Source organism: Saccoglossus kowalevskii, chromosome 20 (assembly GCF_978046115.1).
Source record: "Saccoglossus kowalevskii chromosome 20, keSacKowa6.1, whole genome shotgun sequence".
NCBI lineage: Eukaryota > Metazoa > Hemichordata > Enteropneusta > Harrimaniidae > Saccoglossus > Saccoglossus kowalevskii.
The window spans coordinates 24,358,303-24,374,641 of record NC_140660.1 but is presented as its reverse complement, the minus strand read 5'-3'; the positions used below and the strand labels follow the sequence as shown (position 1 = coordinate 24,374,641).

General features: G+C 37.6%; 2 protein-coding genes across 2 annotated transcripts; one reads left to right on the top strand and one right to left on the bottom strand.

Annotated features, from left to right (window-relative positions):
* The first annotated feature begins 2,215 nt into the window (after positions 1 to 2,215).
* LOC146730159 (fas apoptotic inhibitory molecule 1-like) lies at positions 2,216 to 5,467 on the top strand. Its single transcript, XM_085494326.1, has 2 exons — positions 2,216 to 2,349; positions 3,773 to 5,467. The coding sequence occupies exons 1-2, from the start codon at positions 2,341 to 2,343 to the stop codon at positions 3,929 to 3,931; spliced, it is 168 nt and encodes a 55-aa protein (XP_085350452.1). The 5' UTR covers positions 2,216 to 2,340; the 3' UTR covers positions 3,932 to 5,467.
* A 7,521-nt stretch (positions 5,468 to 12,988) lies between these two features.
* LOC146730158 (bifunctional purine biosynthesis protein ATIC-like) lies at positions 12,989 to 16,033 on the bottom strand. Its single transcript, XM_085494195.1, has 4 exons — positions 15,921 to 16,033; positions 13,852 to 13,973; positions 13,501 to 13,560; positions 12,989 to 13,015 (listed from the first exon to the last, which is right to left on the bottom strand). The coding sequence occupies exons 1-3, from the start codon at positions 15,933 to 15,935 to the stop codon at positions 13,527 to 13,529; spliced, it is 171 nt and encodes a 56-aa protein (XP_085350321.1). The 5' UTR covers positions 15,936 to 16,033; the 3' UTR covers positions 12,989 to 13,015; positions 13,501 to 13,526.
* Between the last annotated feature and the right edge of the window lie 306 nt (positions 16,034 to 16,339).

The following is a 16,339-nucleotide window of genomic DNA, read 5'->3' as shown; positions in this document are numbered from 1 at the left end:
ATATGGTGACCTCCAGCATCAGTGTAGTTGTATCAAGTCGCTGCCGTAAGGAGATATTTCCTTTGTATCACTTACCAACATTGTATTGTACTTCTTTCCTTTATTTTCCTTTACACATTTGGAAACTTGCATGGTGCACTTTCACCCCCCCCACCTTCCCCAAATTACGAAGCTATCATGTCGATTAGTAGGTATAGGATGTCTATGTGTGTTGTTGACTACGTCGTTGTGTAAGGGCTCCTCGTACGTAAAATGGAGCACATTCCCAGTAAAAATATCTATTTACACAGAGCTGAAAAAATTCGCCTACATGTGTAAATTCATGTTGGGATTTGGAGAAAAAAAAACTCGTAAAACATACCGAATTTACCGTGACAGGAGTGATCAATTTTGGTGCCGATTGTTGGTGGGCTGATCAGCATGTCGGATTATTTCTGAGAACGTTCTTCCTGTGGGAAATCACAAAATCATTAGCACTAAGTAAGCTGGTTTACCTTATTTTTGTGTCAGAGTACCCTGTACAAATGACATGAATCGACATGCGATGATTACCAAAACAATTTGACAATCGGTGTCTCATTTGTTTACCGCTCCCTCAACACGGTGATTTGTTATGACGGTGGTTTGTTATGAGCGGTATTTTTCCCCGGCCCTTTTCGTCGGAAATTACGAATTCATTGACTCTTACTAATATATCCTAGTTTACTTTAGTTGTTTCATCCGATTATTATGTACATTGATTTTACCACAGTCCCGGGACTGTGATTTTACCTAGCAAAGGAAATAATCGGTGTTTGGCTTTGTTATATTTACACTGTTGCAACACCTTATGTGGGCCCCCAGCGTGAGCCTCGTGTTTCACTATTTTTTTCATTGAATATTACACCGCACGATATCCCTCAAATCGGAAGGCACATTTATTACTCGAGTTACTGTTCCTATTAAGTTAAGCCATGGAGCAAAAAGAAAATATGGTTAAGCTGAATACCATGCTTCATGTGGAATGTATAGACCGTGATGTCGGCATTAACTACTGGATGCACAGTGGAAACCACTGGGGCAACGCCACGCTGACCGGCGTCTCCTGCCTGGTAAAAAAAACATGCGGGACGGGCTGCAGGGTTTTAAGCCATCGTAGATGTTTTCGAAACGAAAATTAGCGAATAGGTTTTGTTTCGAGCCACTTAAAATGTCCTGTGTGTATTTTTGGTTGGTACTCATCGCGTGCGACGTGCCCCAGATAGTGTAAATTTATACGTAGTAACAAATGAGACGCGATGGGGATTACTTTGAATTTTATGTACCGAGAAGTACGTCTGCCGTAAATTATTAATATTTGTTATGGTACTGAGCTGTACGATGGTTTTAATTTTACCATGTTGATTTTCGGGATATACGAACCAATCGAAAAGATTGTGATGCCTTCCTTATTAATATACGTAACTGAAAATAAATAAATATAATATTTATTGACACACATATTGATATTAAGATAGTGGTTTGAATTTTAGATATTTAGATTGTGATTGTTTGTCAGAAATTTATATAGTTGTTCTTGCTACTTCACGTTTTCCGTGTTAACTAAATTTCTAAAATATTTTTAAATGCCCTATAAGTTTATTTTGGACATTTATTTGTTTACTATTTTTGTTGCATTTCATTTTCCCCAATGTTTTATGAATTATTTCAGTTTTCTTTTTAATGTTGCAATTTTGTGTAGACTTTTTATGCATATTTTTAAGTAGGCTTATTGTAGGTATACGATGTCTATGTGTGTAGATGACTACTGGTGGCTCCTTATTTAATAGATTATTCATAATTTGTTTATCATTTTCAAATATTCCTGAATATTACATCATGATCCCTATTCCCTCAGCACACGGGGGTTCTTTCAAAGCTTTCTTTGATTGTACTATGTTTTTATTACAGACTTGTATTGGACTCTAAATTATTAGCCAAAATATCAAACATGAGTAGTGGTATATGCTGGTCTAGTTAGCTTTATAATCTGGTACCTGGTGTTGTCTTGCTGATAAGGCTTAATTTTGTACTATGTTTTTATTACAGACTTAGATTGGACCCTAAATTATTAGCCAAGATATTAAATATGAGTAGTGGTAGAAGCTGGTCCAGTTAGCTTTATAATCTGGTACCTGGTGTTGTCTTGCTGATAAGGCTTAATTTTGTACTATGTTTTTATTACAGACTTGGTTTGGACCCTAAATTATTAGCCAAGATATTAAACATGTGTAGTGGTCTAGTGAAGTTTATTATCCAGTTCCTGGTGTACTTGCATTACCATCCAGTAATAACTATCAAGGTGGTTTTGGAACCGCTCTCATGACGAAGGTAAAATATTCTGTTTTTGCACCAATAGTGTTTTTGCACCTGTCTGCCTGTCAATTTAGCCAGCCACCTGTCTGCCTGTCCTGTTAGCCATATACAGAGTAGGTAAAATCATAGAATTATACGAGTGAAGCCATAGAATGATGCAAGTGATGCCATAGGTTGACACGAGTGACATCATAGGTTGGCACGAGTGACATCATAGGTTGACACGAGTGACATCATAGGTTGACACGAGTGACATCATAGGTTGACACGAGTGACATCATAGGTTGACACGAGTGACATCATAGGTCGACACAAGTGACATCATGGGTCGACACTGGTGACATGGGTCGACACGGGTGACATCATGGGTTGACACGGGTGACATCATGGATCGACACGGGTGACATCATGGGTCGACACGGGTGACATCATGGGTCGACACGGGTGACATCATGGGTCGACACGGGTGACATCATGGGTCGACACGGGTGACATCATGGGTCGACACAGGTGACATCATGGGTCGACACGGGTGACGACATGGGTCGACACGGGTGACGACATGGGTCGACACGGGTGACGACACGGGTGACGACACGGGGGTCGACACGGGTGACGACATGGGTCGACACGGGTGACGACATGGGTCGACACGGGTGACGACATGGGTCGACACGGGTGACGACATGGGTCGACACGGGTGACGACATGGGTCGACACGGGTGACGACATGGGTCGACACGGGTGACGACATGGGTCGACACGGGTGACGACATGGGTCGACACCGGTGACGACATGGGTCGACACCGGTGACGACATGGGTCGACACGGGTGACGACATGGGTCGACACGGGTGACGACACGGGTCGACACGGGTGTCGACACGGGTCGACACAGGGGTCGACACGGGTGACACCGTGGGTCGACACGAGTGACGACGTGGGTCGACACGAGTGACGACGTGGGTCGACACGAGTGACGACGTGGGTCGACACGAGTGACGACGTGGGTCGACACGAGTGACGACGTGGGTCGACACGGGTGACGACGTGGGTCGACACGGGTGACGACGTGGGTCGACACGGGTGACGACGTGGGTCGACACGGGTGACGACGTGGGTCGACACGGGTGACGACGTGGGTCGACACGGGTGACGACGTGGGTCGACACGGGTGACGACGTGGGTCGACACGGGTGACGACGTGGGTCGACACGGGTGACGACGTGGGTCGACACGGGTGACGACGTGGGTCGACACGGGTGACGACGTGGGTCGACACGGGTGACATCGTGGGTCGACACGGATGACATCATGGGTCGACACGGGTGATGCCATAGGTTGATATGAACGTCATAGGTTGATATGAGTGATTTCATAGGCTCATATTATCCATGAAACAAAGGTGAAATTATTCTTTCATTTCTTTTATTTCTAGGGTAAATTTGTGGACGACGGAACAGAAACTTATTTCAAAGTATGTGATCATGCGTGTTATATAAAAGTGGTTAGCAGCGGTGAAAGACATGATTGGATCGTACACACACTCTTTGTAGATGGAAACAAAATATATGAATCAAGGGAAGAATCAGGCTGACCACCCCTATTTATATAATAGTCTAGTCCAAGAATTCTATTTCCTGTTGATCATAATACATATCCTTATACCTGAATTGATGAGATGCATGACCTTTAACCTCCAACATCCTGGCATTTTGTGACTTGCATATTTATATAGGTTATAACCAATAGTTGTTAAGGTGTTGACCATTAGAATCTGGGTGGGGGAGGGGGTGGAATAACTTGCACATGGACAAATTCTGTCTTGAAAAAAAAACTTGCACAGTTTCCTTCCCTCTCGTAGTTTCTAATGATTCCCCCCCTTAGCTCTGTGAAACGTGAATTCATCTCCATGACTTGCCAAACTGTCATGGCAACACTGCATCTGGTGATGATTAGCAAAACATATTTTTAGAGAGTTGCTAATAGCCTGGTGTGTATTTAGGGGAAAGCTTGCAAGGCCACACCAACAAATTATCTTGTTTATCTGATTTTTCTTTTGAAAAGCTTGGGACAACTAGTGTACTGTGAAATACTTAATTGTATCTGGAGTAAATTTTGCTGAAGACATTTTGTGTGTTTTGTATGGATTTTATACAAGTTGAATGTAAAATATACGAAAAACAGTATATTCGCTGCATTTTATTTTCTTTCAGCAAAAATAGCAAAAATTAATTCCAAGCGAAAATAAAGTATTTTTTGTTTATTGCCAAAAAGTTTAAATGTTTATACTCATCTTGGATGTTTTTCAAAAAATGTAAAAAAAAAAAACAATATTGCAAACATATTTCAGACAGTTTTTAATCAGTAGTCAACAATTGCTATGAATGTGGTTTATTCTTATGATTTTTTGGCACAAAAAAATAAAATCCAAAAATGTCGATGTGAGCGGTTCTGTTATTTTTTTTTTCGTCTGTCGTATTCCAGCCATGTTACATTTAAATGAACTGTTAATAGCACAGCTTGCATGACATATGTATAGACCAATTTTATTTGTCTTGATGAATATTGTTCAGACACAATGATAATGTGAAGTGTAATTTCTTTTGATAAGATCCATTGTAATTTAGTGGAATAATATGTACAACTGGTTTGCTCTTACATGGGACCCAAGCTGATTCTTTTGGGGAATGATATCATAAATTCAAGAATTTTGTTGAGCTGATTGTCAACCATAGTCCAGTTATTCACTTGTAATCTACCAAATGTCATCAGTGAACTGCTCACAAGCTCACTGAATGGGCTATGTTCTCTTCTATACAGATTCAAAGATGGCCTATCACAAATACCATTTACTTTCAAACTGCTTTACTTTTATTAGGGCTTTTATAAGCGTGTGCATTTGTTTGTTTCAAGTAACTTGTTGACAAAAATCAGTAATTCTCATCCAAAGATAAAATTATGACGTTGTTTGTTGCAGTTATTAAATAAACATGCATGTGTTCTGTTTACTCAAACTTATGGACAATGTTGTCATAGCAATTGCTGATCAGTGAAAACATTTATCATCAGACATTTGTATGCTGGTTGGCTTAAGTTTTACTTTTTGGTGGAATAAAATAAATATGATAGAGCTTTCTGTATTACTTTACATGTTACCGTATTCTATGGACAAACCAATTGGCAATTCTGGTCTAACAAAAAAAGGAGTACAGCCTCTACATTCTAGTGGTACAGCGGATATTGTCTGAGAGTAAATCCAATTTGTTGTACCAGTAGTTGTGTCCAATATTTAATTTACCCATTTTTAATAAAAAGGTCTGAGATATAAACAGTGCCCTTTAAAATGTAATCTAAATAACATCCACTCTTGTTATCAATGAGAATGTTGGCATTATTCCAAATTATATTGTTAGCAACTGTTTAAACTGGTTGCTGGCATTGTAATTTCCACCAACTGCACAATAGACTGTGATAGAAAGAAGGTAAAATAACAGGTAGTAGCTCAATTTTACAAGTCATCTGAAGATTACACAGCCCCCACTTGTCAGATGTGATTATAGTTGGCTATGAATTATATATGTATAAAATCGGATAGAAATATTAAGTTGAAAATCAAAAGCATGTTACTCAAAGTGAACGGGTAGGATATTGCTATTAAATTTTGTAAAATTTGCATCAATTTTAACAAAAATTCACAATTGAGTCAATATTAAATAGTGAAATACATGAACTATTAAATATTTCACAAGATATTATTAAAAGAATGGCTGCCACTAGTCTGCTATATTGATTTAAAAAAAAACGATGTGCATATACACCAGTGGTCTCTGTCAATCTATAAAGTTTGAAGTGCACTCATCTCGTAGAAATAACATGCCAAAAGGCTGGACTTTACTAGATTTGGACTGCTTTAGCGCCTTGTCAGGTAAGAGTGCAGTAGCCGAAAAGAACTGTTTATTCTTGGCAGGACTACCATAACTGCCGGTAAAATAACCAAGCCCTTGCCACAACATGCTTCTATTAATTTTTCACATCAAGGTTCATATGCTTGGAGTCAGATAAAATTCCAACTTTCCAGGAGTATATAGGTTACAAGATATTAACAAAAATTAAATATGCAAATGAACTCATTAAGTTGAAAGTCAATATTGCATAGCACATATCTTATATTGACCAAGTAAGTCTCGACCAAGTTTGGTCTCGTTCGGACAATTAGTTCACAAGATATTGTGAAAAATTCAAAATTAATTAAATGTACAAATCAGCTCGTTGATTAAGTTGAAACTCAATTGCATAGCATACATCTTGTATTGAAAAATCAAGTCTCTACCAAGTATGGTCTGATTTGGACTATTAGTTCACAAGAATTCAAATTAATAATTAAATGAGCTCATTGATTCCTTGAAAAAATAAATCAATGTGCAGTGCCAGTGGTCACTCTGTCTTTGTACCAAGTCTCAGAAAAATCGATCCAGGCATGAAATGATGGACACTCCCTAAATACTTTACAGTAGGCATATTTGATCAAATCAGGAAATACATCCATGTGAATATGAATACCTCCTGTGTCTTTGTACCTAGTATCATTGAAATCAGTCGAGGCATCTCCGAGAAACATCAATGGACAGCCAAAAGCCATGATTAACAATCAAAATGGCTACCAGTCAGCCATATTTTATCATTTCAAAAAAGTAAAACAACCTGAATCTGTATGGGTGGTCTCAACAAAATCGATCAAGCCATCTCCGAGAAATGACGATGGACACACCACAAGGACCAAATTTGACTGAATTTTGGCATTAAAAATGGCCGCCATATTTGATCGAATCAGAAAATAAATTCACATGAACGGTTGACCACTATGTCTTTGTACCAAGTTCCCAAAAAATTGGTCCAGCATCTCTGAGAAATCACTCTGGAGGGACCGACAAAGGCAAAATTACAAGCCCCCTCCCGGACTTTGTTTGGGTGGGGGGTAATAATTACCACCAAGGGGAAGCAGATAGTACAAGAAAAATTGTTTCCAGGGATAATTAATTTTTGGATTAAGATGCGCTGTTTCTATTTAACTTAAAAATATTTGACCTGGATTCCAGTCATTTTAAAAACAGTAGATTCTCAGAAAAAAATATTACATGAACTATTTTTCAAGAAATGGAAACTGGATGTAGTTTATCTATAGTTTAACATAGACTGCACCTTGTGCATTTTATTCTTGCATAAAGTACAGTTCATCTAATTTCACTGAGGATATCTAAATGGCTTTCATGAATGTTTTTTTTTTAATTTCAGTCCTTGACTTTAAAGTACGACATCGTCAAATAATCTTTGGTTTGTCCCAGTATATGACATATTAGTATGACTTACCTTTCTGTTAATAGTGTATGTACTTAGTATATAAATGACGAGTGTCTGTGGTCAAAATAATCCACTATAACAATACTGTATTTGCTCTATTCTCAGGGTGGACATCCATGCATTTCCATCGCTGGTTAATAGTGTACCACCACAATAACTTGACATTCTGCCAACACACAAATCACACATACAACAAGTACTTTGGTACAGAATTCATGGGGAAAGTATAGTTACCGAGTTACAAGTCTCATCAGTGATGCATTGTGGGTAATAATAACAACCGTACAGCAGTCTGTGCAATTGAAATTGCTTTAGTATTTAATGAGAATTCAGATCAGAATTTAACAACAAAGTTAAATAACAGAAGCAGGTTAGCAGTGACATAAAGCAATAACATTTTTAGTTTCTCAACCAGTAACCATAGTAACCATCGATTGATATTTACATGTTTACGTATCCATTAGTGTATACTGTAACTAACTGTTGCCACAAATTTGTTTACATACTTTGCTGAATGGCACAATCACTTTTTTCCTACCTGTCTGATAAACTGTTAACTATTATTTTTATTTCAACCTCTTACACATGTAGTACAAGAATACATGACTGTCAAAATTATGATAAAGATAGCAAATGTCAAAACCAAACTTTGGGCTGCATATATTTGTATAAACCCTGTAAACCAAAACCACAATTTAATTTTATATGTTGAATTAATATTGTAAAACCATTTATTTTCATTGGAATCTAACTTGGCAGGGAAACGATGAGTTCTATTATTTTCCCTGGTCACATAAACTTAGATATCAGTAAAAAATGAATGAACTTACAGTAATTTGTTTTTGAGGAAATCATCGCAATTCAGCAAAACTGTTTCATTGCATAAAATATGGGAATTTTTCAGGGCAAATGTGCACAAGAAATCACAAAAAAAATTTTAATTTTGGCCCAGAATACATCGCTAATTTTCACTACAGAACAGTTTGGCTAAAAATGACGGTATCCATGGAATGGCTGCTCATTGGGAATCACCAACTTCAGTTATTGTATTAACTTCTCGCACCAGTTCAGAAAATGTTAAATATTTCAAAAGCACAATATTTAATAATGGAATAAATAAAAACTGTTTGCAGAAAAAAATATAAAATAACTAACTTGACACATAGTGGCAATATTTGGAAATGAGGACGATTGATGATTAAAAATAAACGCAAGTCATTTGATTTGAGGGAAGTAGTAAAAGTTAGTTTAGTATTGTTTTCATAAAAATTAAAATAAGAGATGACACAAAAAAAATGTTAAACATGTGATACAAAAAACATCAATCAAATTTTTGACTCATTCTATTTTTTGCAACATTCATGTTGCGGATTGTTGAAGGCAGTCAAATATATCATTATAAACAGATCAACACTTCTTAACAAAAGTTGACGTTTGTTGATTAGTGTACCATGGTCTTAATATTGCATTTAGTTGTTGGATTCACATCGTCTATTTCAGTCAGTTGCATGCATTTATCTCAATCCAGTGTTGTATGACATCACGTGATGTCATATCTAGTGATTGAATAGTCTGGTATTTGTGAATACTAATGCAATGGAATGGTCGTTATAACCTGGTCTTGAGTTGATCCCGATGGTGAAGCAATGTCTTGAACACCACTCTGAAAATATAAAAAAATTCCACTCAGTTATACTAGTTCTGGGTCTGTTTAAATTTGTTTAACCCTGCATAAAATAGCAACCAGTCTGAACCAATATAATCTTGTGTAAACTAGAAACTGGTATAATCCTGTCTAAATCAGCAACCTGTATAAACTGGTCTAAACCAGTCTAACCCTGTATAAATTGGAACTCTTTTTAAACCAGTCAATCCCTGTAAAAACTAGCAACCTGTCTAACCCTGTACAACCCTGTATAAACTAGCAACCGTTCTGAACCTGTTCAAAGTGGTCTAAACTAGTCTAACTCAGTATAAACTAACAAACTGTCTCAACCAGTCTAACCCTGGATAAATTTGCAACCTGTTTAAACCAGTCTAACCCTGTATTAAACTAGCAACCGTTCTGAACCTGTTCAAACTGTTTAAACCAGAAATAACCCTGTTTAAACTGACAAACTGACAACCTGTTTTAAACCAGTCTAATCTTGTATAAACAAGCAAACTGTCTAACCCTGTATAAACTAGCAACCGATTTGAACCTGTTCAAACTGGTCTAAACCTATTTTAACTAGCAAACTGTCTAAACCAGTCTAACCCTGTATAAACCGACAAACTGACAACCTGTTTTAACCAGACTAACCTTCTATAAACAGGCAAACTGTCTAAACTAGCAACCATTCTGAACCAGCCTAACCCTGTTTAAACTGGCAAACTGACAACCTGTTTAAACCAGTCTTATCTTGTATAAACAAGCAAACTGTCTAATCCTGTATAAACTAGCAACCGATTTGAACCTGTTAAAACTGGTCTGAACCTGTTCAAACTGGTCTAAACCTATTTTAACTAGCAAACTGTCTAAACCACTCTAACCCTGTATAAACTGACAAACTGACAACCTGTTTTAACCAGACTAACCTTCTATAAACAGGCAAACTGTCTAAACTAGCAACCATTCTGAACCAGCCTAACCCTGTTTAAACTGGCAAACTGACAACCTGTTTAAACCAGTCTTATCTTGTATAAACAAGCAAACTGTCTAAACCAGTCTAACCCTTTTATAAACTAGCAACTGTTCTGAACCTGTTCAAACTGGTCTAACTCTGTATAAACTAGCAAAACTGTTTAAACCAGAAATAACCCTGTTTAAACTGGCAAACTGACAACCTGTTTTAAACCAGTCTAATCTTGTATAAGCAAGCAAACTGTCTAAACCAGTCTAACCCTGTATAAACTAGCAACCATTTTGAACCTGTTCAAACTGGTCTAAACCAGTCTATTTTTTATCAATTAGCAACTGTCTAAACCAGTCTTATCTTGTATAAACAAGCAAACTGTCTAATCCTGTATAAACTAGCAACCGATTTGAACCTGTTAAAACTGGTCTGAACCTGTTCAGGCTGGTCTAAACCTATTTTAACTAGCAAACTGTCTAAACCAGTCTAACCCTGTATAAACTGACAAACTGACAACCTGTTTTAACCAGACTAACCTTCTATAAACAGGCAAACTGTCTAAACTAGCAACCATTCTGAACCAGCCTAACCCTGTTTAAACTGGCAAACTGACAACCTGTTTAAACCAGTCTTATCTTGTATAAACAAGCAAACTGTCTAAACCAGTCTAACCCTTTTATAAACTAGCAACTGTTCTGAACCTGTTCAAACTGGTCTAACTCTGTATAAACTAGCAAAACTGTTTAAACCAGAAATAACCCTGTTTAAACTGGCAAACTGACAACCTGTTTTAAACCAGTCTAATCTTGTATAAGCAAGCAAACTGTCTAAACCAGTCTAACCCTGTATAAACTAGCAACCATTTTGAACCTGTTCAAACTGGTCTAAACCAGTCTAATTTTTATCAATTAGCAACTGTCTAAACCAGTCTTATCTTGTATAAACAAGCAAACTGTCTAATCCTGTATTAACTAGCAACCGATTTGAACCTGTTCAAACTGGTCTAAACCTATTTTAACTAGCAAACTGTCTAAACCAGTCTAACCCTGTATAAACTGACAACCTGTTTTAACCAGACTAACCTTCTATAAACAGGCAAACTGTCTAAACTAGCAACCAATCTGAACCAGCCTAACCCTGTTTAAACTGGCAAACTGACAACCTGTTTAAACCAGTCTTATCTTGTATAAACAAGCAAACTGTCTAAACCAGTCTAACCCTTTTATAAACTAGCAACTGTTCTGAACCTGTTCAAACTGGTCTAACTCTGTATAAACTAGCAAAACTGTTTAAACCAGAAATAACCCTGTTTAAACTGGCAAACTGACAACCAGTTTTAAACCAGTCTAATCTTGTATAAGCAAGCAAACTGTCTAAACCAGTCTAACCCTGTATAAACTAGCAACCATTTTGAACCTGTTCAAACTGGTCTAAACCAGTCTAATTTTTATCAATTAGCAACTGTCTAAACCAGTCTTATCTTGTATAAACAAGCAAACTGTCTAATCCTGTATAAACTAGCAACCGATTTGAACCTGTTAAAACTGGTCTGAACCTGTTCAGGCTGGTCTAAACCTATTTTAACTAGCAAACTGTCTAAACCAGTCTAACCCTGTATAAACTGACAACCTGTTTTAACCAGACTAACCTTCTATAAACAGGCAAACTGTCTAAACTAGCAACCAATCTGAACCAGCCTAACCCTGTTTAAACTGGCAAACTGACAACCTGTTTAAACCAGTCTTATCTTGTATAAACAAGCAAACTGTCTAAACCAGTCTAACCCTTTTATAAACTAGCAACTGTTCTGAACCTGTTCAAACTGGTCTAACTCTGTATAAACTAGCAAAACTGTTTAAACCAGAAATAACCCTGTTTAAACTGGCAAACTGACAACCAGTTTTAAACCAGTCTAATCTTGTATAAGCAAGCAAACTGTCTAAACCAGTCTAACCCTGTATAAACTAGCAACCATTTTGAACCTGTTCAAACTGGTCTAAACCAGTCTAATTTTTATCAATTAGCAACTGTCTAAACCAGTCTTATCTTGTATAAACAAGCAAACTGTCTAATCCTGTATAAACTAGCAACCGATTTGAACCTGTTAAAACTGGTCTGAACCTGTTCAAACTGGTCTAAACCGATTTTTAACTAGCAAACTGTCTAAACCACTCTAACCCTGTATAAACTGACAAACTGACAACCTGTTTTAACCAGACTAACCTTCTATAAACAGGCAAACTGTCTAAACTAGCAACCATTCTGAACCAGCCTAACCCTGTTTAAACTGGCAAACTGACAACCTGTTTAAACCAGTCTTATCTTGTATAAACAAGCAAACTGTCTAAACCAGTCTAACCCTTTTATAAACTAGCAACTGTTCTGAACCTGTTCAAACTGGTCTAACTCTGTATAAACTAGCAAACTGTCTAAACCAGTCTGACTCTGTATAAACTAGCAAACAGTCTAAACCAGTCTGACTCTGTATGAACTAGCAAACTCACTAAACCAGTCTAACCTGTATAAACTAGCAACTGATCTAACCCTGTATAAACTTTCACCCTGTCCAAACATTTTCTGCACAGTATTGGTAGACATATCAAACACTCACCTGATACACTGTCAATATTATCACAGAATGGAAAGAATGCATCTGAACTTAGTGCTACACCTTTCAGTTTTGATAACCACTGCTCACGCTCAGACTGCAGTAAGAATAACAAAGCAATAATTGATAAATTTGAAAATTGATTTCAAAATACTGTATTCAATACAAACAATGAATTCAGAATATGTAAATAATTACAATATATTCAGAATAAGATGAGTGAAAATATCTATATGTGTATACACGGTCAGAGCCATGTCGGGGCTCAACACTATCAGAGTTCAATCCCAAGGGTTTATTGGAGCTGAATGGGCTCCGATAAAATGCAGTTGTGTAAATGTAGCAACTGTCTCTCAATAACAAAGTCATTGTTCAAACCCTGCTTGGCCAAATTTTCAGTTATTGCCAAAGAACTCTCATTTATTTCTAAAGTTCCAAACCTTGACAATTGACCAAGCACTACACTTCAGAAATGCTTGATATTTAAAATTATGTACTTTACTTCATATGCACAAATCAAAACTGTTAGTGAGGCTGATTAAAAAAATCAACAAATATAAATGGTATAAATGCAGTTAGTACCTGTGTTAACTGTTCAGGTGGTTTCTCTAGCATACTCTCCCATGCAGATGTCTCCATGTCCTACAAAAAAAAATATTAAAATATTCACAGAAATCATAACGAGAAGTCATAATTATATTTATGTTAATTTCTAAATTACATTACAGTATTTAAGTGAATATACAGAGTGGTTTATATTTGATTGGCATTTATCTTGAACTGTTTAAGTTTGTTTTTTCCCTGACATTTATTTGATAGTAAGCTTTGTTCAAGTTAATGCATTCCAAGTACTTTAGGATGTTGACGGAATCACTTAGCAACACAATTTTGATTTTTTTTACAGTGAGTAGTTAATAACTAAAGTTAACTTACCAGTTATTAGCTTTATCACCAGTTAGTCTAGTACAATAGATACATGACTGTTGTCCAGCACCCATACCAATAACTTGACCATCTCTCATACTGAGTTTGACTGTGTATACTTCAATGCAATACTTGAAAAATATGATAAAAAGGAATTTCAGCAATCGTATCAACTAACACATCACAGAACAGACTCAAAATTGATTCCAATAGACTAATTTTCACTGAAGTTCCCTGTTATGCATGAAATCAACTGTAAACACAGGACAAACAAGCAGCTGAGATAGCTTCGCTGTTAGCAATGGACATTTCAATTAAATAACTGAAGATATCATTAGAAAATGAACAAATCTGAGAGAGGTGCACAAGGTATCTATATGTATAGTATTAAAGCAATCAGACTTGTGGTTTTCAACAAAATTGGAGAATTGAAGATATAATGAAAAAAAACAAATCTGCCCAAGGTACATATACACCAAGTATCAAAGCAATAAGAATTGTAGTTTTCAAGAAGAAGTCAAAAAAGATAAAAGTTGACACGGACGACGATGTGATGTGACACCAAGTGATGCGACAATGAATGATGTGACACCAAGTGATGCGACATTGAATGATGTGACACCATGTGATGCGACACCAAGTGATGCGACAATGAATGATGTGACACCATGTGATGCGACACCAAGTGATGCGACAATGAATGATGTGACACCATGTGATGTGACACCAAGTGATGCGACAATGAATGATGTGACACCATGTGATGTGACACCAAGTGATGCGACAATGAATGATGTGACACCATGTGATGTGACACCAAGTGATGCGACAATGAATGATGTGACACCATGTGATGCGACACCAAGTGATGCGACAATGAATGATGTGACACCATGTGATGTGACACCAAGTGATGCGACAATGAATGATGTGACACCATGTGATGTGACACCAAGTGATGCGACAATGAATGATGTGACACCATGTGATGTGACACCAAGTGATGCGACAATGAATGATGTGACACCATGTGATGTGACACTAAGTGATGTGACAATGAATGATGTGACACCATGTGATGCGACACCAAGTGATGCGACAATGAATGATGTGACACCATGTGATGTGACACCAAGTGATGTGACAATGAATGATGTGACACCATGTGATGTGACACCAAGTGATGCGACAATGAATGATGTGACACCATGTGATGTGACACCAAGTGATGCGACAATGAATGATGTGACACCATGTGATGTGACAATGAATGATGTGACATGATGTGATGTGACACCAAGTGATGCGACAATGAATGATGTGACACCATGTGATGCGACACCAAGTGATGCGACAATGAATGATGTGACACTATGTGATGTGACACCAAGTGATGCGACAATGAATGATGTGACACCATGTGATGCGACACCAAGTGATGCGACAATGAATGATGTGACACCATGTGATGTGACACCAAGTGATGCGACAATGAATGATGTGACACCATGTGATGTGACACCAAGTGATGCGACAATGAATGATGCGACACCAAGTGATTGACACCATGTGATGTGACACCATGTGATGTGACACCAAGTGATGCGACAATGAATGATGCGACACCATGTGATGCGACACCAAGTGATGCGACAATGAATAATGCGACACGATGTGATGTGACACGATGTGATGCGACAATGAATGATGTGACACCATGTGATGTGACACCAAGTGATGCGACAATGAATGATGTGACACGATGTGATGTGACACCAAGTGATGCGACAATGAATGATGTGACACCATGTGATGTGACACGATGTGATGCGACACCATGTGATGTGACAATGAATGATGTGACACCATGTGATGCGACACCAAGTGATGCGACAATGAATGATGCGACACCATGTGATGTGACACCAAGTGATGCGACAATGAATGATGTGACACCATGTGATGCGACACCAAGTGATGCGACAATGAATGATGCGACACCAAGTGATGCGACAATGAATGATGTGACACCATGTGATGCGACACCAAGTGATGCAGTCTTCAGTTCAAGTACTTACCTGCTGGGCTGACATGATTAAAAGATTCAGCAGCTGGTAGGTTGAGGGCAGTCTTCAGCTCTCTTACTAACTGCCCTGAATTGAAGTCACCCAGATTAATAAATCCAGGAGAACCATTCAGGACTTTGACTGGTAGTTGCCGTAGGTGTAGTGTATAACTGTGCTGGCTTTTGATGAGGATTCATTCCATATTGTAGCAGTAACTGAGACACCCTGACTGTATTCCTTTCGAAAATAATTTGAAATAGCGACATCTTACACCGCTGTGTGGTTAAATGCCTAGAAATGAATGACAGAATGTAATAAAAGAATGAATGCACTGTCAAGAAAGATTAAAATGACATTTTTTGGACAAATTTTTGTGATGTAAACAACATTTTGTAAATTTTTTGTGACAAAATCTTGAAAATTAAACGGTT

Coding starts and splice junctions, on each gene's coding strand:
- LOC146730158 (XM_085494195.1), bottom strand. Junction 13,561..13,851: donor GGTGATAAAGCTAATAACTG/GTAAGTTAACTT, acceptor TTTTTTTTGTAG/GACATGGAGACATCTGCATG.